At 58.6% G+C, this 19,563-nt stretch overlaps 2 protein-coding genes across 7 annotated transcripts in view; one reads left to right on the plus strand and one right to left on the minus strand.

Annotated features, from left to right (window-relative positions):
• The window catches only part of B3GNTL1 (UDP-GlcNAc:betaGal beta-1,3-N-acetylglucosaminyltransferase like 1), a 71,429-nt gene extending 58,442 nt beyond the window's left edge, over window positions 1-12,987 (plus strand). For all 5 annotated transcript variants that reach the window (XM_012929136.2, XM_058676552.1, XM_058676549.1 and 2 more), the window contains 7 exons: window positions 3,488-3,583; window positions 4,208-4,332; window positions 8,056-8,191; window positions 8,274-8,342; window positions 8,565-8,639; window positions 11,755-11,850; window positions 12,780-12,987. In XM_012929136.2, the coding sequence (XP_012784590.2) occupies window positions 3,488-3,583; window positions 4,208-4,332; window positions 8,056-8,191; window positions 8,274-8,342; window positions 8,565-8,639; window positions 11,755-11,835 (582 nt within the window). In that variant the 3' untranslated portion in view covers window positions 11,836-11,850; window positions 12,780-12,987. The remainder of the gene's footprint in view (window positions 1-3,487; window positions 3,584-4,207; window positions 4,333-8,055; window positions 8,192-8,273; window positions 8,343-8,564; window positions 8,640-11,754; window positions 11,851-12,779) is intronic.
• A 1,987-nt stretch (window positions 12,988-14,974) lies between these two features.
• TBCD (tubulin folding cofactor D) overlaps window positions 14,975-19,563 on the minus strand; it is a 133,920-nt gene continuing 129,331 nt past the window's right edge. For both annotated transcript variants that reach the window (XM_058676546.1, XM_058676545.1), the window contains 4 exons: window positions 19,325-19,412; window positions 19,070-19,179; window positions 17,420-17,504; window positions 14,975-15,119 (listed from right to left, as the gene is read on the minus strand). In XM_058676546.1, coding sequence (XP_058532529.1) covers window positions 15,105-15,119; window positions 17,420-17,504; window positions 19,070-19,179; window positions 19,325-19,412 — 298 coding nt within the window. In that variant the 3' untranslated portion in view covers window positions 14,975-15,104. The remainder of the gene's footprint in view (window positions 15,120-17,419; window positions 17,505-19,069; window positions 19,180-19,324; window positions 19,413-19,563) is intronic.

Genomic DNA, 19,563 nt, shown 5'->3' on the forward strand with positions numbered 1-19,563 from the left:
CTGTGCAAGAGCCTGGGGAGCCAGCAGAAGATGGCCCGAGAGCTTGGTGGGTTCCTGGATGGGGCACCTGGCTCCTGGCTTCGGCCCGGCAGGCCCTGGCTGCTACAGCCATGGGGGGAGTGAGGCAAGAGGAGCCCTGCTCTTGGTCACACTGAAGAACTGCTGCCAGTTGTCCAGCGCTCACTGGTCACACGGCACTGGGCCCACTTCCTGTGTGCAGTGACCGCCCAGCGCTCACTGGTCACACGGCACTGGGCCCACTTCCTGTGTGCAGTGACCGCCCAGTGCTCAGTGACTCAGAGCAGGCTGCTGGCATTGCATGGTGTTTCATGGGTGATGTCATGCTGCAAGTGACCCCACATCTGGAGATGCTGTCCGTCTCTGCTGGGACAGCAGGGTCTGACCAGCCCCTCTTCATGAAGCCATTTTGGGGTCTGAGGCCAGGCATGCCTCTCACCACTGGAGTGTTCAGGCATTTATCAGTCTGGCCAGACCTGGCCCAACTTGCTGGCCATCAGCAGCCCCACAGCCAGGGCCTGACCCACTGGCCATAGTCACAGTATCTGGGCCACATTTTACCCCAGAGCCCAGCAGGGGACGTCTCCCCACCCCACCTCTTTATGTCCACACCTGAACCCTGGATAGGTAGCCCCTCTGCACCTTCCTGGCTTCTCGCCCTCCACCTACAAGGAACCCCTTACTGCCTCTGCCCCTCCAGGGGCATCTGATCAGCCCCTTTGGGGGCCAGTGTCTGACTGTGGGAGGGGATTGGCTGAGTCTTGGTTTTGCTGCTGAGCCGTGAGCATTGGCCACTTACTCCTTTAACTCCTGTCACTGTGGTTGTCACAGGGGGTATGTGCTGGGAAGGGCACGTGGACGGGTCGCTGTCAGCAGGGGCCACGTGAGCCAGGAGTGTCGAAGGGGCCCGTTTCTCTGCCCAGTTCCAGACTGAGGGTCAGTTTGCTAACTGCATCATCTCAGCTGTGAACAGTAGGGAGTATTCCTCACTTGGCTGAGAAGTGAAATGTACGAGTGAAAACGACATAACACAGGGTTATGTAAGAATCAGAACTGTCAGCCTGCCCCATCTGCCTGCCTCCCACTGCCGGGAGCCATCAGTTGCGGAGGAATCCGACGCACACATGCAGACTTGGTGGGCAGGCGGAGACCATCTCCCTCTGGAAGGGTTGTTGGGACCAAGTGCTATGCTCACGTCATCTTATGAGACAATACTGAGTACTGTGGGCCCAGCGTGACATAGGAAGTTGGGCGACAGGCTCGCCTGGGGATGTTGTTCGTGGTGTGTGCTTGAGGGAGCGTGTGGAAACAGTATGGGTTCACCAGCCAGGTCTCCCTGCTGTGAAATGCATTAAGGGTGTGGCCAGTCAGGGGATGGTGCTTTGGTAGCAGTTGGATAGACTTCCTGTGTGGAAAGTTCATTTATATTGATCCACTACCAAAGAGAGGAGTAGGAAAATACTATCTGTTTACCATCTGTGCACAATGGCAGTCTCATGCTCGACACCGCAGAGCTGTGAGAAGGCTGGGCGTGGCACATGGGTCTCACTCTCCGGGGACTTTGGGGGTGTGCAAGGAGCAGCTTCCGTGTGGGAACTCGCTAGAAAGAGCCTTTCCTCCACAGATCCTCCGTGTGTTTGTAGCTCATATACGGCAGCTGTGGGTTAGCTGCCTCACGTGGCCATTTCCTCATTCAAAATAGAGAAAAACAGTAGTGTCTGCCTCTGGGCTTGTGGTGACTGGGAAGGCGGCCAGTGACCCGGTAGGTAACCTAGAGAGAGCTGTATGTGGAGGAGGGAACGGCCGTGCTGGCTGGGTGAGCAGACTTGAGCAGAACAGAGGCCAAGGAGGAGAGGTGAGCCGTAAGGAGTGGAGCAGGCGCAGTCCAGGTTACACCTGACACTGCAACAAGATGGGAGGAAGGAGGTGATCCACAGGATGGATAGTCAGCAGACCGCAGCACGGCGTGGGGTCCCAGCCCTGTGAGGCCCACCCTCTCACCAGCACCGGCAGGTGTGCCTGTCGCTGAGCTGCTTTTCCCTAGCGACCAGGGGTGCTGAGTGCCTCTTTTCTGTAGAAGCCTCTGTCAAGTCTTTGGCCCAGGGGCTGGCTGGCTGTGATGCTAGCATCCTGCATCGGCTCCAGTTTAAGTCCACGCTGCTTTATTGCCAGTCCAGCTCCCTGCTAATGTGCCACCCTCATGGGAGACCTCACTGGGTGGTGTCGTGGGTGGGAAGGTGCTTCAGGCTCTGGCCACGCCCAGTCCCAGCTGTTGCAGCAGATTGGGGAATCTGCTAAATGGAATCAATAAATGAAGTGGATAAATAACTGAATCAATAATTGAAAATCCTTTTTTTCCTTTTTAACTCTGCCTTTCAAGTTAAGAAAAATGTATCTCTTCAAAACATTTTTAAACAAAATGCTGCTGGCCGCCCTACCCCGTGAGGGTCCTGCTGGCTGTGTCTGGAAGGAACTTGTGGGGTGGTGTCGTGGGTGGGGAGGCGGCCATCCCGGCAAGGTCCCTACCTTGCAGGCAGCCCTTGAGTGATTGTGTCTGCTGTGGGTTGAGTACCCTGTGTCAGTACCAGTCTAGGCTTAGCGGTTTCCCACGACAGAGTGCTGGTGTCTGACCTTGCTCTGCCTGTTGGGACCACGTAGTCTCAGGGTGTTCACCTGCACTCCACCTGCTGGGACCATGTAGTCCCGGGTGTTCACCTGCACTCCACCTGCTGGGACCACGTAGTCCCCAGGCGTTCACCTGCACTCCACCTGCTGGGACCACGTAGTCTCAGGGTGTTCACCTGCACTCCACCTGCTGGGACCATGTAGTCCCGGGTGTTCACCGGCATTCCACCTGCTGGGACCACGTAGTCTCTGGGCGTTCACCGGCACTCCACCTGCTGGGACCACGTAGTCCCGGGGCGTTCACCTGCACTCCACCTGCTGGGACCACATAGTCCCCAGGCGTTCACCGGCAGGCCTCACGTGTGGACCCAGCTTTTCCGTCCTGAGCTGAAGCTGCCTGCTCAGACACTCATCAGCTGGCGTTTGCTCCAAGGAGATGTTTGTGTGTTGTCTCCCTGCCCTCCTGCTCTGGGAAGTGCTGCCACGAACCCTCCACGTGTGTGGCTCCCCGAGTGCCCTTGATCTTGATCTTCCTCGTGGGAAGCCCTGACTGCTCTAGCTCACATCTCGCATGTGTCCTGTGGCAGTGCTGGTGGTTTCTGCACTTCTAGGGGTCAGCGTCTCGTCGCAGCTGCAGGACCATTTCCGTCCCTTTATGCTGTGTCCAGGCTTACTTCTCACAACCAAAAGTCTGAGTTATTTTTGTCATTACGTGGATCTGTGCCACCTGCCAGAGGCTGGGCACCTGCTTGGTGCGGGGACATGGTAGGGGAAAGCTCAGAGGATGTGGTCGCCATGGCCGTGCCAGCGCCCTTCTCGCTGACCTGTGTGTCCACTGCCCTAGGTCTTCACCTCCCATGGCCCCACAGTGATCATGCCCACATGGTTCTGCTCCCGTGCATGGTTCTCCCATGTGGGCCCATTTGTGGAGGGCGGACAGGTAAGTGCCAGAGACAGGGCTGGGACCCACCCTCTGAGCTGTGGGTTCCCCCACATGAGGCCTGTCCCAGTTCTGCTGGGACTGGGCTGACACCTGGTCCTGGCGTAAGGGCTGCATGTGGGACGGCTGGGGGGTGATGTGGATCCAGGCATTGGCCGCCATGCAGGACAGCTGTGGGGCCAGTGGGGAGGAGCCAGGACCAGGACTGAGTGGTCAGCTGAGCTGAAGAGTCAGGGACTGGGGAGCTGGGAGTTGTGGCTCAGGCACCAAAGACTGGGGCTTGGCCTATGGTGGGCCCACAGCTGCAAAGTGGCCACACTGGGAGGTGGTAGTGTCGCTCTATCCTGGCCACTCTCCCCTGTGCCCGGGGGAATGTCTCAGGGGGATTAGGCTCTGTTCAGGGCTGTGGCTGCTGGGGAACCCTGGGAAGGCTGGGTGTGCGAATGATTTCTGATTTCTCATTCCTGGCCCACCCTCTCGCATTTCTCCAAATTCTTTCCCACTCAATCAGGTGGAACTCAGCGCAGAACCAGAGCAGGCTGCTCGTTCCTGCCACCTTCTGTTCTGCCCTCCCTGCCCCCAAGGAGCCTTCACGGAGTCTGACACACCTCCTTGCTCTTGCAGGGGGAGCCCGAGGACCTGCTGTTCTTCTACCAGCACCTCAGGAAGGGTGGCGGGGTCGTACGTGTGGACCAGGACCTTCTTCTCTATCGCTACCACCCACAGGCAGCCACTCACTCCATCCTCGAGTGAGTAGCTGGGGGCTCCGGTATGGCTGGGCCAGGGTCAGGGAGCAGAGGCAGAGGCCTGAATTTCCTGGGAGACACGTGACCTCAGCTGTGCTCAGAGCAGCTGGGACCCTCGAAGGGCCCAGGGTGTCTTTAAGAGGTTTGTGTGCTCAGTGACTTGTCGCTCTCATTTCAACCTGATGTGGCTCCAGGTGAGGCCTCTGGCAGACCTCGGGATGCCATCCCCCCACCCCAGGGTGGACATGTCCTGCACACAAGGTGTCAGCAGCGAGGGAGCCGGCCCTGACTCTCTAGGGCATCAGTTTGGCATAAAGCTGGGCTCCCTGGGAAGGGGGTGGAGTGGGGAGGCAGGGAGGGCATTTGCAGTCTAGGAGTCGCATTTTGTGTGTGTGTGTGTGTGTGTGTGTGAGTGAGAGAGCGAGCGAGAGCGTATGAGCTCTTACCAACTCGCACTGCCAGGCTGCCATGTGTTCTGCTCGGTCTGGGGTGGTGGACACGGGCCTCCTGGCTGCGGGGAGCTGGACCTGCCCTGTGTGCTCTGTGCTGATGGCTGAGAGTCGTGTCAGACCCTCTGTTGGGAGGCAGATGGCCTGCGGGTTTGGGGACGATGTGTGGGTGGGTCCCAGCCAGGTGGCAACCACGGTGTGGCTTTTGTTCAGGACAATCAACCTTGTGGGTAGAGTGTCCTGTGCTTCTCTCATGCCTTCTGCAAAACCCAGATGCCCTGGAGAGAGCAGTCTGGACCCTAAGCCAAGGGGCTCAAGTCCTACAAAGTGGGCTGAATGACCACGGGGTGGGGGCTCTGCTGCCACAGAACTCGGTAAGCTCAGAGGTTCCGGCGGCTGGGTGTCCAGTGTGAAGGTGCTGGAGGATTCCGAGTGTGCAAGGGCTTCCCAGACCACAAACGGCACCTTCTCGCTCTGCCCGCTTGGCAGGAAGCACGAGGGTCCCCGAGGAGGGCTCAGCCGCCAAAGGCTCCCATTCCGCCCCTTAGGGCATGCAGACGTGGGTCCTGGTGAGACACATTCTAAGGCAGCTACACAAAATTAAGCAAGAATCACTTACACTTAAACTTGTTCCTTAAAAATTTACTAAAGCATCAGCAGAATAAACTTCAAATAAATAGGAAGGAAATGAGTGTAAAATATGATGAAACAGGGGCCAGAGATGCCAGCGTCTTATATGGGTGACAGTTCAGGTCCTGGCTGCCTCACTTCCAGTCAGCTCCCCTCTCCGTGTCTGGGTGCCCGGGCCCCTGCGCCCACGTGGGAGGCCTGGAAGCAGCTGCCTGCCTTGTCCTGGCCATTATGGCCATCTGGGGAGTGAACCAGGGGACAGACAAGCTCTCGCTCTCCTCTGTGTGTATGTGTGTGTCTCCTTTTTTAAAACAAATAGTTTAAAAATTATGAAATATAAAAAATGAGAAAAATCAGCAAAATCAAGGATGGGTGCTTTGACATAAAATTGGTAAAAGTCGAGAAAGACATGTAAAAATAAGACACGGCAACCCTGGGAATGATGCCGTCACCGTAACACCTGCAGGCAGAAATCAGTGGTAATTACAAGTTAGGTAGCAACTTACTTTTCCAGGGCTGGGGATTGCTGTGGGTTAGCCACCGCCTGGGGTGCCTGGTTCTCTCCTCTGATCCACACTGGCAGGCAGCAGACAGTGGGAGACCCACAGTGGAGTTCCATGGCTGAGGTGGACCAGCAGATAAAGAGCTGTCATCCTCAGTCTCTCTGCCTTTGACGTGAGTAAGAAAGAAGTGGGAAGTACAAGGGCATCAAAAATAAAATACCTACCCGTAGACTCCTTGGCGTCGCACACATGCTGTACGTGATGTTAGGGTCCAGGAAGGGGAGAGCCAGCCCGACAAGTGCAGGCGTGTCCCCTCCCCGCTCTGGCTCCCTCAGCAGCCTCAAAGAGCACCCTGACATAGGCCACAGCAGTGGCACAGAATAATCTACAAGCTCAGTGATCGTGAGCAACGTCTAAAGCGAGTGAGTGAAGAGCGTGTGCCAGGAACCGTGGGACAGGGGTGGCCACAGGGATGAGCCCAGGGTCACAACCCTGGACGGAAACAGCTGAGGCTGGTGGGGGGATGTGCTCGAGGCCTGCAGAGCGGCCCGAGTCTGACCATGCCAGAATCTGTGGGCTCTATCAGAACTGCAACTTTCACAAACAGCAAGGCACCATAAGGAAAATGAACAGACCCCACACAGGGAGAAAATACTCGTAAACTTAACAAATGACTATGAGGAGATAGAGTGAGAGAGTGAGCGAGCGTGTGTGTGTTCAACTTGACCAGCAAATGCCCAGTAAGAACGGGCAGTGGAGTGGAACACACATGGCTCCCAGAGGCTGCATCTGCAGCCAGAGCTGGAGACAGCCCCAGGCACCTCCTGGGATGGCCACGACTGGCCTGTGTGGGCTGGACGCGGCAAGGACTTGGGACTACTCCCTGGCCTGGCAGAAAACATTTGGCTTTGTTTTTTCAATTGCACGCATTTACATCTTCCTGATGACCTAGCAGTTTCACTTCTGGGTGTTTACCACAGAGAGCGAGCATTGCACAACGCGTAGCTGTGAACAGCTGGGACACTGTCATCAGGATGTCTGTCAGTGGGGAGTGGGCAAGCGTGCACACACGTGGGGGCTGCTCCTCAGCCTGACACCCACAGGAGTAGGGGCTGGTGTGGCAGGAAAGCCTGGCCGGAACACTGGGGACGCTCATGGCAGACAGACTAGATGGGTGTCCATGGCAGGTGGAGGTCCCATGTGCTCTCGGGAGGGCTGCCGGGGGACTCACTGGCGTGGGCCACAGGTGTGTGTACTAGAGCAGCTGCAGCTGTTTGCTTGGAAACTGAGACACGGAGGTTTCCGTCAGGTTCTGCCACGTGGCTCTGGCCCTGGAAGGCCTTGAGCAGATGGTGGCTTTGGACCTGTCTGCCCAAGGCTCATGTTTAGGTGTGTGCCTTGCCTCAGGGTTGAGTGAGGAGAGTTCACACACGTGAAGGGGCCAGGCCTCGGTACGTGGGCGTGGCCACCCCAGGAAGCCGGGTAGCAGGCCAGGGCCCGCACCTCGGCTGATGAAGCTGTGTGTGCACAAAACAAGTGACCTCATGTGAGTTTCGGTATGGGATTAAGCATCTTGGAACTGGGACAGGACTTGCTAACAAGTTGAACTTGTTCAGATTTCCTGTGCGGACTGTGCCCTGAGTCCTTTTGGTTTTACATTGAGAATGGCCTGCGTGTGTGTCACTCAGCAGTCCCCTGCGGTGCAGAGGGCATGAAGGAGCCATGCCCACAGGGCTCCTGCAGGTTCTTCATCCGTGACCCTGTTAGGCGTGTCCAGTGCTGGTTGACATAACCGATGTGCACATATGTTCCCAAGCAGTTCAGCTACACGTGAGACACATGCTCAAGGTTGATGTACGTGAAAGGCAGGGTGGCAGAGGAACCTTCACCTGTGGGTTCACTCTCCAAATGGCATTTGGCCCAGCTGGACCAGGCCATCCAGAGGGCAGCTGGGACTTGACCCAGCTCTCCAGTGAGGGGTGCTGGCATGGCAAGGGGCTGGCCTCCACTTCCACGTTCTGAAGGGAGGTGGACTGGCCTCCCTGTGCGGGCTGGGGTCTGAGGAAAGCCTCACCTGGCAGATCTCACCCCAGGACAGATGAGAGGCCAGGATCCAGCCCCAGGCGCCTTCTCCTGTGCTCCAGGACAACCATCTGGACCCACCGCGTGCACTTCCTGGAGGAGCAGGCCCTGCCCCGCTGGTCGACCTTCACCATCTGGAATGCGGGCAAGCAGGGGCGCAGGCTGTACCGCAGCCTCACAGCTGCCAACCGGCACAAGGTGGGCCCTCCTCCCTTCCTCGCCCACCCCCTGCGCCCACCTGCCCCACGTGTCCAGCAGCGTCCTGTCTCTACCATCCCAGGTGGTTGCCTTCTGCGATGTGGATGAGAACAAGATCAGGAAGGGCTTTTACTGCTACGAGGACTCTCAGGTGTGTGGGGTCCCCGACGAGGGGTCTTCCATGCTCCTCCTGGGCTGGGGCGCTGTGTGACACCCGTGTGTTCCTCCTGGGTCTGAGCCTCAGGCTGGCCACTCTGAGGTGCCCGGCAGGGAATGGACCCCGCCCAGCAGTCTGCCCCAACACTTCCCCCCCTGCTCCTTTGCTGTGCCAGCCCTGAGCAGTCCGCAGGGCTGAGTCCGTGTCTCCTGGCAGGAAAGGCCCCGGCCGCGAGTCCCGATCCTGCACTTCCGAGCTGCCCGGCCCCCCTTCGTCATCTGTGTGAAGCTGGTGAGTGTGAGGGCACCGTGGGCACTGCTGCACCTAGAGACGATTGTGTGCGGCAGGGAGGACCCCCTTTAGGGAGCATGGATTGGGTCTGCTTGGCCACCGGCATCCACACCTTTGTTTTAGGCTAGCTCTGGGCCCATGTTCACCAGGACACCGTGGCTAGGACAGCTGGACATTGCTGGAGGCCTGCGAAGCCTCAGGCTGCTTTTCCTGCTCTATGCCTAATTATCCCGGCCCTGTTGTGTTTCCAGGAATAGCGCCATGTGCACAGGCAGGGCCCGGGCCGGCTCTGCCCTGGTCATCCCATGTCCCGCACCATTACTGCAGTTTCGTGTAGTACTGGTGGTTGACAATGGTCTTCTTACTCTGTCAGGTTTGTCGTGTTTTTCGGAAGTAAATGTTCTTATTGTCAGCTGCCACACACTTGGATGGCCTATGTGGAGGGGAGGTAGTGCTATGTGGGTGAGCTCTAGCTGCCTGGGTTTTATTAGAACCTGGGACAGGTAAGGGCAGGTGGTGGCAGGTGGGTGAGCTCCAGCTGCCTGGGTTTTATTAGAACCTGGGACAGGTGATAGCAAAGCCAGCAAGCATGCTTACGAGGTGCTGGCACGCCTGGTGCAGAGGTGGCACGGCCAGCATCCCTTGTGGGTGCAGGTTTGTGTGCCAGTTGCCCCACCTCCCACCCCTGTCCCCTGGGGAAGCAACAGAGGATGCCCTAAGTGCCTGGGTCCTTGCACCCACGTGGGGGACCCAGGAACTCCTGCCTGTCACCATGGAAGTCACCACCCTGTTCATTCCGCCAGGGTCTGTGCACATGAACCCCGAACCCAGCACTTTACACCAACATAGTGAAGCCTCCCTGTTGTCTCTGGTTCCTTTCACTGCTAGCCACTCTGGACCCCACCTGCAGGGTGGTTCCCAGTGCTGTGGCCGCCATGGCCCTGCTGGCATCTGATGACACCTGCCTGGTCTTGGGCTCCCTTCTGGTGAGGTTTCTTTCGGGAAGCCCCTCACCCCCAACTGAACTGCTGGACTGAGAACTCCGGCCACAGGGAGAATCGCAGGGTCTGTGGTCTGACCATGGAGTGCATGTGTTGAAACTGGGCCTCCCAATGGCACATCTCATGCATGCCGATGGGTCCCTGGCTCAGCCTGACTTGGCCTACCTCCTGTCCTGGCAGGAACAGCAGTGGTCTTGCCCAACTGGCCCACACCCATTCCAGCTCTTACTGTTGGGTGCTGCAGCCCAGCCCTCTCTGGCGCACCCCCAGACTTAGCTCTCATGTGGCTTGGCAGGTATAGAGTTCCAGCCCAGTCTGTCCTACATTCAGCCTGGCTCTTACAAGCACTAACAGGTCCTGGAGTCTAGCCCCATCTGGCACACTCCAGACCCTGTCCACACCCATGCCAAGGGACACTGCAGTCTTGTCCAGTCCAGATCGCTGCCCCCATTCCAGCTCTCACACTCACCAGTGGGAACCACAACCTAGCCGGGGCATCCCCTTAGCTCCCAGTCAGGCCTGTTCCCAGCCACAGCTCTTATGCGTGCCAATGGTTACTCTGACCCAGCCCGGCATAGTCCGTCCCCCGTCTTGGCATTTGCCATCTGATGCTGCAGCCTACCTGGCCCAGCTCACCCCCAGTCCCAATTCCTACTGGTGGGTGCTGCAGCCTAGTCCTGCCCAGTCTGCTCCCACCCCTGGCTCATGCAGGTTGGTACATGTCATAGCCTAGCCCGGCACGGCCCCTTCTCCATCCTGGCTCCTGCACATGTCAGTGGGCTAAGGTTGGCCCAGCCCTGCCCCCACCCCCCAAACCAACTCACACTCCTGCTGACAAGCGGAGCTGCCTCGCGTGGCCCAACCAACATCCAGGCCTGATTTGTGCTCACCAAGTTCCCCCACCAGGCCCACTCCCAGACCCAGATCTCACACATGCCAGCAGGTTCTAGGCCCTCACCCGGCATAGTCTGCCCCACTTCTCAGTTTTTGTGTGAGCTGGTGGATGTGGCGGCCTGGCACAGCCTACACCCTATTCTTGGGTGTGCCTATGGGTGCTGCAGCCTGGACCAGCCCAGTCTGTTCCCTACCCCAGTACCCACAAGTGTCCTGGGGCTCCATGGTCATGCTAGCTCAGCCCATCACTGCCCCCAGCTCTTGAACAAAACAGCAGCTATTGTAATTCCACAGTGGTGAGCCCACATATCCTCCACAGAATCTGCCCCCAGACCTGGTTCTCTCATGTGCTGGTTAATGTTATGGCCCAGCCTAACATCCGTCCCCTGTTCCGACGCTGGCAGGTACTGAGGTCTAGCCCTGCCGGTTAGGCCCCCCAGCCCTTTAGTGTGTGCCAGTGGGTGGTGTTCAGCGGTGGTCGAAGCTAGCCAGCCCAGCTCAGGTCTCCCATGTGAGTAGGTGCATTGGTCTGACCCAGAAAGGTCCTCCAGCTTCCCTCCTCCAGACTGCTCGGTTTCAGTGTCCTCACTGACCTGCAACTACAGTGGCCTTGTCGGTGAAGTCCCCCAGTCATTCCTCGCCTCCCACAGTGGTCCGCCCTCCCATATGTAGGGTATGTCTCTTGTCTTGTGGATGCTAGTCCCTGTTGGGGTTGTCTTGCAAACATGTCCTGCCATCCTGTGGTCCTTCCCCTTCTCTCACTGGGAGATGTCACCTAGCACTCCTGGACTCCTGATCACCACTGCTGGACCAGACCCTGGGCCCTGGCCTGGCCTTGGCACCCCAAGAGTGGAGATGAGAGGAAGGAGGGAGGGTTTGAGAGGACATGGTGGCAAAGATTGACACATTTCTAGTTAGGGTCTGGGAGCGACATGGCCGAGTTCCTTGTACTGGTCCCACTGAACCCCTCGCCGCTCCAGGCAGGAGGTTAGGGTTGGGCAGCCTGACCAGCACCGGTACACAGGACCTGGGGTTGTGGCCTTGCCGGCTGACAGTTTCCAGGAGCTCCCTCCCTGTGTGGTCACTGCGTGATGTATTGGCAGGGGTGCCTGGAGGCTCCAGGTGGTCAGGGAGAGGGGCAGGGACCACCTCAGAGGACCCTGGTGTCCAGCCAAAGCTGGTCTTGCTGGGCCACGCCAGAACTTGTGCTCCCTCCACAGGACCTCACAGGGGGCGAGTTTGAGGAGAACCTGCGGTCACTGCAGCTGCGTGAGGGCCAGCACTTTGTGCACTTCAGCTGAGGTTGGCTGCTCCAGGTGGGTCCCCGCCAGTTCTTCTCATATTCTATCTTCCGCTGAGGCATATTTTTGAGAATTCAAACGCTACTTCCAGAGATTTTGATTCACTGTATTTTATTAACTTGCATGAAATACTTGATATTTTGTGCAGACCGCACCTAGCACGAGCTTTTGTGTTCCCGTCCGTGCTTGGAGCATTTTGTCTGTGCTGCAACTGCAGGGAGTGTTTGCAGTGCTGGGCTCGGCCACTCTTCCGAGGGCCCCAGACGCGTGCCCGGAAGAGCCGCTGTCAGACGCTTCTTACCGGAATCTCCCAGTGGCTGCCGCCTGTGTGCAAACACCTGTCCTTTCTGGGGCTACCTTTGCTTGAGGAGGGTCACTTGACAACACGCAGTTACATTCCTCATGGCTTTGTTTTGCACACAGGTGCACTGCTGTGTGCCTCATGTCCACACTGCGCCGATTCCTGTTTTTAAAACCACATGAGGCAGTTTCAGGAAGTCCACGCAAAGTGGAACAGAAGATGAAAAGCAAGCTTTGGCTCTAAGTAGACAAGCCCAGCCCGCTCTGAAGGGACCGGCCATTTTGCATTATTAACTGAAGAAAAATGGTGCCTTTTAAAGGTCTTTTTTAACAAAGGACTGCAACTGGAGACACTTGATGCTGGCTGCTGGCTTGATGCTGGCGGAGGCGTGGGCAGGGCCTGCCGCCCAGCAGGTGGGCTGCTCTGGCCCTGACTGGGACCACTGGAGCACAGCCCTGCTTGGGCTGCCTTTCTGGAAACTTCCTGCTGTGCTGAGGCTGCCTCCCGTGAGGCCCTGTGAGCTGAGCCACGGGGGAGCCTTGGGCCCAACCAGGACCAGGTCAAGGTGAGCGCTCTGATCTTCACACCTACTGTCCGCTCCTTGTCATTCCCTAAGATGTATTTGTTTTTTCTTGAAACGCAGACTTCACAGACAGAGCTCTTCCATCTGCTGGTCCACCCCTCCAGTGGCCACCACAGCCACTGCTGAGCTGATCTGAAGCTGGGAGCCAGGGGCTTCTTCCAGATCTCACACTCGGGTGCAGGGTCCTAAGCACCTGGGCCATCCTCCTCTGCCTTCCCAAGCCATCAGCAGGGAGTTGGATCAGAAGTGGAGCAGCCAGGACTCGAAGCACAGTGCGCACAGGATGTGCCATGTCCCCGTCCATCCCTTACCTGTCCATCTGGCACATGAAGTACCAGTGACGGCACTGTTCTTATCTCCTGCTTTTAGAGAATTTACGTTCTGACAGAAGCCTTTTTCATACCAACATCCAGCTTTCTAGACAGATTCTATTCAGAAATACTGTAACAAGTTAATTTTTGTACAAAAACTCAAATTTATGCTTAGTTTTTCATCATACGCACTTCTGTGTTGGCCATCATCTTTGCTCAGCATTCCTCTAAGCTGTACTCCTCTGCCAGGACTGCGGCTGTCCCGGGCAGCGTGTGGCTGGGCTGTGGCAGAGCCTCAAGGCATGGACGCCCTGCCCGACAGGACGGCTGGGCCCCGGGCAGCGAGGCCTCTTCAACCTCACCAGCCACTGGCGCTCTCTCACACCCAGTCCCACACGGCTGGGCCTGCGTGTTGCCAGACACTCGTCCCCTGACTGCTTCGGGTCACTTCTTCCAACCTCATTCTCCGCGTCTCCCCCAGCTGTGTCTCCCTAGCTGTGGAGAATGTCCGCAGCATCTCTAATTCTAGACAACTTCTACCTATTTCCTTTTCCAGGATGTTTTCACCTCCAAGTGTTGCAATGATGCCTTTGCCGACCTGGGAACACTGCTTGGCACGCCCACCCGCGGCTCTGGGCTTTGCCCACCCAGCCCTAGCTGTGGACTGAGGCGTGGGCAGGGCCTCCTGGTGTGAGTCCTCCTTCACTCTCCTGGTGAGGGGCAACTCTGGGGGCCCAGCTCCTCCCCCCGTAACCCCTGGCCCTGGCCCGCGCATGCTCGCCCTGTTTCTGGTGCCTCTGCCTGCCAAGATGCCAGATCCACCCACTTCATGCGACATGGCTGCACTCCTCTGTGCCCACTGCGGAGGGTGGGGGTCCTTCTGGGCTGCACGCGCTGCTGCTCAAAGGAATAGCCCCAAGATGCACCCGGTGAGAACATGGGCCCGTGACAGGACAGAATAGGCAGCCGTGGGGGGCGGTTTGCTGTCCAGCGTCATCACAGTCTGGTGGACACATGGTCCCCATGTCCTCCGCTACACTGCAAGCATGGACTCTAATACTCTAACCACTGCTCTCCGCGTGCAGTGTGTCCTGGGCTGGCAACTTTGTACACGGCAGACAGCACAGGCTCAGTCGCCCACAGCCAGTGCCGGGGCTGGTCACAGAGGCTTCCACCTGGACCAGGGAACTCTGCCGACTTGCCCACCAGAGCAGACCCTGAGCCCCGCTGGGCAAAGGGGTCGGCAGCATGGTGTTCCTTGGGCTTTGAGGGAAATTCTGAGTCTCACAGACATGTGCCCAGGCTGTTCTGAGGGAGTCGGTCCTGCATTGAGTACAGCGCGAGAATGGTGAACATGTCCCATGGGGCTGGACTCGGCAAAGCTGGCAGGAGGACCATCGACCCAAACCTCTCTGGCTGAGTGGCCTGAGCCTGTCCCCACCCTGCGGTGTGACTCACCTGTCCCACAAGGGCCAGGGTGCTGACCTGACTGGCCACGCGACTGCCCGGTCCCTTGCTCTGTGCCAACTTTAGCTCCTAAGCCTGGGGATGACAGCTGGTTCAGAACTGCCCATCCTAGGGCCCCTGGCTGGCCACGTGAGCCAGGTGCTGCTGTAGGCTGTGTGGCAGCCCAGGTCCCTGTGAGCAGGAAGGGCTGCATGGACAGGTGCCAGCATGCTATTTTTACTCGCATCGTCTGCCCCACCTCTGGCTTTAGGGCAGGCCAGTGTGAGCAGCCACGGGGACAGAGGCGTGACCAGTCGTGTGGCCGAGCCCATGTGTGAGGGGGTTGGAGGGATCCCCCGCCCCACACCTGCAGCTAAAGCTCAGTGTGTCTCTGGCTTGCACCCTGAGCTGCTCTATCAGCCAAGACGGGTCCAGGCCCTCGGGACCGGCTCTGCTGCTCTCGCAAGCATCAGGCCCAGAGAAGGACAGAGGCTCAGCTGCTTGGGGCAGGATTTTATAGGAAGCATTTACGTCTAAGTAGAAACAGAAGCGTCCCCAGTGCCCCACCCCTACCCTGCGTGACACAGGCTCCGTGGTGGCCACCAGCGTCCAATCCTCGGCTCTCGGATCAGCAGGCTGCAGGCTGTGGACAGATGTACAGGGTCAGGCAGCCGGCGCCCCTCCCATCTGCTCCCCACAACCAGGACTGGTATCTTGGGGAGAACCTTCCCAGGTGCTGTCACCTCATGCACACCCGAAATTTCCCCTAATAAGAATGCAAGCAGCACATTTAGCCTGCGTGTCCAGTGAGACCTGTTGTCCCACCTGTGTAAGGGCCAGAGCTGTGCTGGGAAGGGGACCTAACGACAGGCGCCTGGTGGCAAGGGAAGGGGAGAGGACTGAGGAGTGAAGGGCTGAGAGCCTGGAAGACGGAGTGCACAGAGAGATGTCCTGCTGCTGTCACCCCAAAGACCAGGGAGCTGGCGCAGGACCATGAGAAGGGGAGTGGGTTGGGAAAGAGCATCAGGAAATAGTGGTTCCCTCCACTGGCCTACAGGTGCAGGAATCAACACCACAGGCAGACCGCAAGTCAAAGGTCTGATGGACAGAGTAGCACAGCTGCCCTGAGCTTCCTGAAGGATGCAGACAGAACCCTGAGCAGCCACACTGGGCTCGGTCACTGCGGGGCCAGGACTCCCTGGCCTGCACCCACCAGAATCCCAGTCCTCACCCAAGGTCAGCTTCCCAGAAGCAAAGGTCTGGGGGCCATCAACCCGTGAGCACTGGGGGGCTGGGTGCAGGCCACCACACCCTGAGGACCTCAAGGCCCCCTGGCTCTGGCAGTGGGAGGGAAGGGTTTCCGTGCCGGAGCCCACACGAGGGCTGCAGGCTGCTCCCACATCCCGTGTGCACTGACAGCATCTCTGAGGATGACACAGGAGTTGAGTCTGGGCGGGGGCCCCACAGCAGGTCCCCATCCACACACCTTGGTTCTGCCATGGCATTCAGCACGTGGCAGAGACCATGCACCAAACTGGGCTCAGCCCTGGCAGACAGTGGGATCACCAGCGTAGGACGCTTGTGACTGGCGACCTGTGGGCCACACGGGAGTGAGGTGGTGAGCAGGTGCAGTCACTGTGAAATGCTGGAAATGAGATGCCAGCGCCCCTCGGAGAACTGAGTTGGCACAGAATGGTGGGAGAAAATTCCAGACAGAGAAGGAAGAGATGAGGAAGGGAAAGGAGTGTCCGAGACCGAGGACACGGACAGGGTGTGCAGAGAAGCGGGTCTGGCACAGCAGGTGACATGGCCATCGCTCATCTGAGTCCTGGTTCCAATCCAGCTCCTGCTAATCCACCTGGGACGGCAGCAGACAACAGCCCACGTGTTTGGGCACCTGCACCCACGGAGGAGAGGATGGGATTCCTGGCTCAGACCCGGCCCAGCCCTGGCTGCTGCCACTGTCCGAGGAGCAGGTAGAAACATGTCTCCTCCAGCCGTCCGAGCGCCGGCAAGTGGCTCTGTCACAGGTTGTCACAGTGGTCCGTGCCTCCTGAGCCCAGCCAGACACCCCCCACCAGACAGCCCGCAGGGTGGGCTCCCTCCTCCAGGCTCGGGAGTGTCCTCCAGCTGCGGGGCCACGTGTCTCCCTGGCTCTTGGGCACAGACTGACAAGCCGAGGCTGAGAATGATGGAGGCCGAAGGGCTGAGGAGAGAAGACGCTGGGCCGTGTGGGTTGTGGCCAGGGCAAGGCTGGCAATAAGACCCAAGGGCCAGGACAGATGATCTGGTGCCCACGCCCGATGTGTCACACGGCACCAAGAGGGCCGTCTGGACACAGTGTATCCCTTGGGTGGAGAAACATCTCCATGTGATGAAAAGCTTTTAGGAAGAGGAGGAGGTGGAGTGGCCTCAGCAGGAGAAACGAAACAGCAAAGGGGCCAGCAGGCTGGTGTGCGCAGACAGGACAAGGGGCCCAGCCCGGCAGGGTGTGTGAAGGCAGACCACGGGAGACATAGGCCAGAGCTCAGCAGGCACCCAGTACGGGGACTGACCTGAGGACAGCCAGGTATCATCCTGACCTGCGTGGACGTGGGACCCTCAAAAGCCACAGACACTCGGCCTTAGGAGGTGGTTGGGAGCATCAGGGGCCAGTGGTGGACATTGAGGACTCACTCCATTGTGGAGGAAGGGACATCCAAGAGGACCAGGGGGTGTGGCAGCCACCACAGCTCGAGGCACACGTGACACAGTGGGGAAGTGTAACAGGCCGGGTGCCCTTGGCCCTCAACACTGGATGGGGCCAGGCCCGTCCTGAGCTCCCAGGAGATACTCCTGCCTGAACAGCCAAGCTCCTTAGGGCTCTGGAAGGACCCGAGGTCCCACAGCTCCCCTCAAGTTTCCCCCAGAGACCCACAGTCCCACAGGGAGATGTGGGCCTACCTTGGAGACCAGCTGTGGCCTGGGCACGCCGAGGAGATCACACAGGAGATTCCGCTGTCCCCTCACGACCGGAAGCTCTGCCTCCCTGTGGGGACGAGTGGGGAGGGAGCATTAGGCACTGGCACCACACATGGGCAGAGGTCCGAGAACTGGGACGATTGCCCACATCCCAGGGTCGCCCCCAGGAGGCTGTTGAGGTCAGGAGCTGGCAGCAGGGGGAGCGGGGCGGGGCACACAGAAAGGCCGACTTTACCATGGATTTAGGTTTGATTTGAACTTAGCCATGTGTTTAAGTAAAAGCAAAAGCTACACTTGGCGGTGCTGCAGAGGTACCGGGCCTTTCTGTCACAGAGAAGCGGCTTGAAGGTCTCGGCGCTCACGTTACTGGGGGAGGAGAGCCCCAGACCTCGCTCACACCCACCACTCCTTCTAGCTGGTTGTTTCTGCACCCGTGAGGGATTCTGTCCTCGTGACCCAAGCTGGGCACGGCTTGTCCACAAGGTCACGTGGTCAGTCCTCCCAGACTAGGAAACCATGAAGACACCCGGGCAGGGCAGGGAGGCAGATGGGGGTGTGATGGCAGCTCGTAGGGGCCAGCAGGGAGCGCGAACGGCAGCTCATGCCTCCGTGCTCAGTGAAGGAAACGGACAGGCACCACCCCCAGCTCTGGCCACCTGGCCTCTCCTGCTTGTCCCTAAAATAAGAGTGTTGAGACAACCCCCTCCCCATGTGGACAAGAGCTTGCAGGCATGTGTGGGATGCGCATGTTTACATATGTGTATGTGGGGATGTATGTGTGTATGGGGAGAGGTACATGCTTACATGTGTGAGGAGATGGCATGCTTACACATGTGTATGTGGGGATGCACATGTGTGTGTGGAGATATGCGTGTTCATGTGTGTGGGAGCACATGTGTATGAGGTATGTTGCTTACGCATGTGTGCGGGGAGATGTGCATGTTTACACGTGTGAGCATTGTGAGATGTGTATGATTCCTTGAGTGTGGGGAGATATGTATCACATGTGCGTGTCTACATGTGTATGTGGGGTGTACGTGTGAGGTGTGCATGTTTACACACGTGTGAGATGTGTATGAGATGTGTGTCTACATGTGCATGTGGGATGTACGCGTGAGATGTGGGGCACATGTGTGAGGGGCAGTGTGCTGTGTGGGGGGAGACATACACAATGCACACCTGTGTCTGCATATGTGTGTGTGCACGTGAGCACGTCCACATGTGTGCCTCACTGAAGTGTTTGCCTCCACTGTCACTGTCACTGCTGGGTACTGCTTCCAGGACCCCACATGCCTGGTACCCCATCTGCCCAGGTTCAGGGGGCCCTCAGTCCTCCAGCCCACCTGTCTCCGGGGAGGTGGAAGAGGGAGGCAGCTCTTCCCACGGCCCTACTGCCCGCGAGGCCTCTGAACAAGCAGGCCGAGCCCTGGAGCAGGAAAGCAGCCCTGGGGGCCGCTCAGCAGGTGGGACAGCAGCACAGCCAGCAAGCAGCCTGCTGGAAGCTAGAACCACCCAGCCCTCTACAGACACCTGTCCACCCGGATGTCCCAAGAGCCTCTCCCCATTCCTTGAAGGTTTGGAGAAAGTGCGGGTGGTGCTGACCCCGGATGCGAGGGAAGGAGCCCCACTCACCACACCGTGTCGCTGAGCACCGCCATGACCTCATCCAGCACGTCCACATCCACCACATCGCTGTAGGTCAGCACCATCTCGTACACTTGGCTCGCCGTGGTCTTGCGGATCTGGAGGGGATAGGGCACTGCTGGGGAATCCCATCCGCTGCACCCTGCAAGCTCCCAGCCCCACTGGAGTTCCTCAGCAGGTGGGTCAGGGTCCACAAGCCTGCACCCCACACTGCACACCACTGCCTGAGCCCAGCACACTCACCACAGGGAATGGGTGGCACAGTAGCAGCAGCAGCTGCAGGAGCACTCGCTTCCGCACGTCGCCACGGAACTGCACCATCCCACAGAACCTGCAGACAGACGGGACGGCGGCCCTGTGAGTGCCTGCAGTGCATGTGTGTGTACACCCGAGGGCCTGCTGTGGCTGCTGCCCTGCAGCTCCATGGCAAGACCCCAGCCCTGGGGTGCACCCCCCACCGCCCAGCCAGACTCAGGACTCAC

Source organism: Ochotona princeps, chromosome 17 (genome assembly GCF_030435755.1).
Source record: "Ochotona princeps isolate mOchPri1 chromosome 17, mOchPri1.hap1, whole genome shotgun sequence".
Classification (NCBI taxonomy): Eukaryota; Metazoa; Chordata; class Mammalia; order Lagomorpha; family Ochotonidae; genus Ochotona; species Ochotona princeps.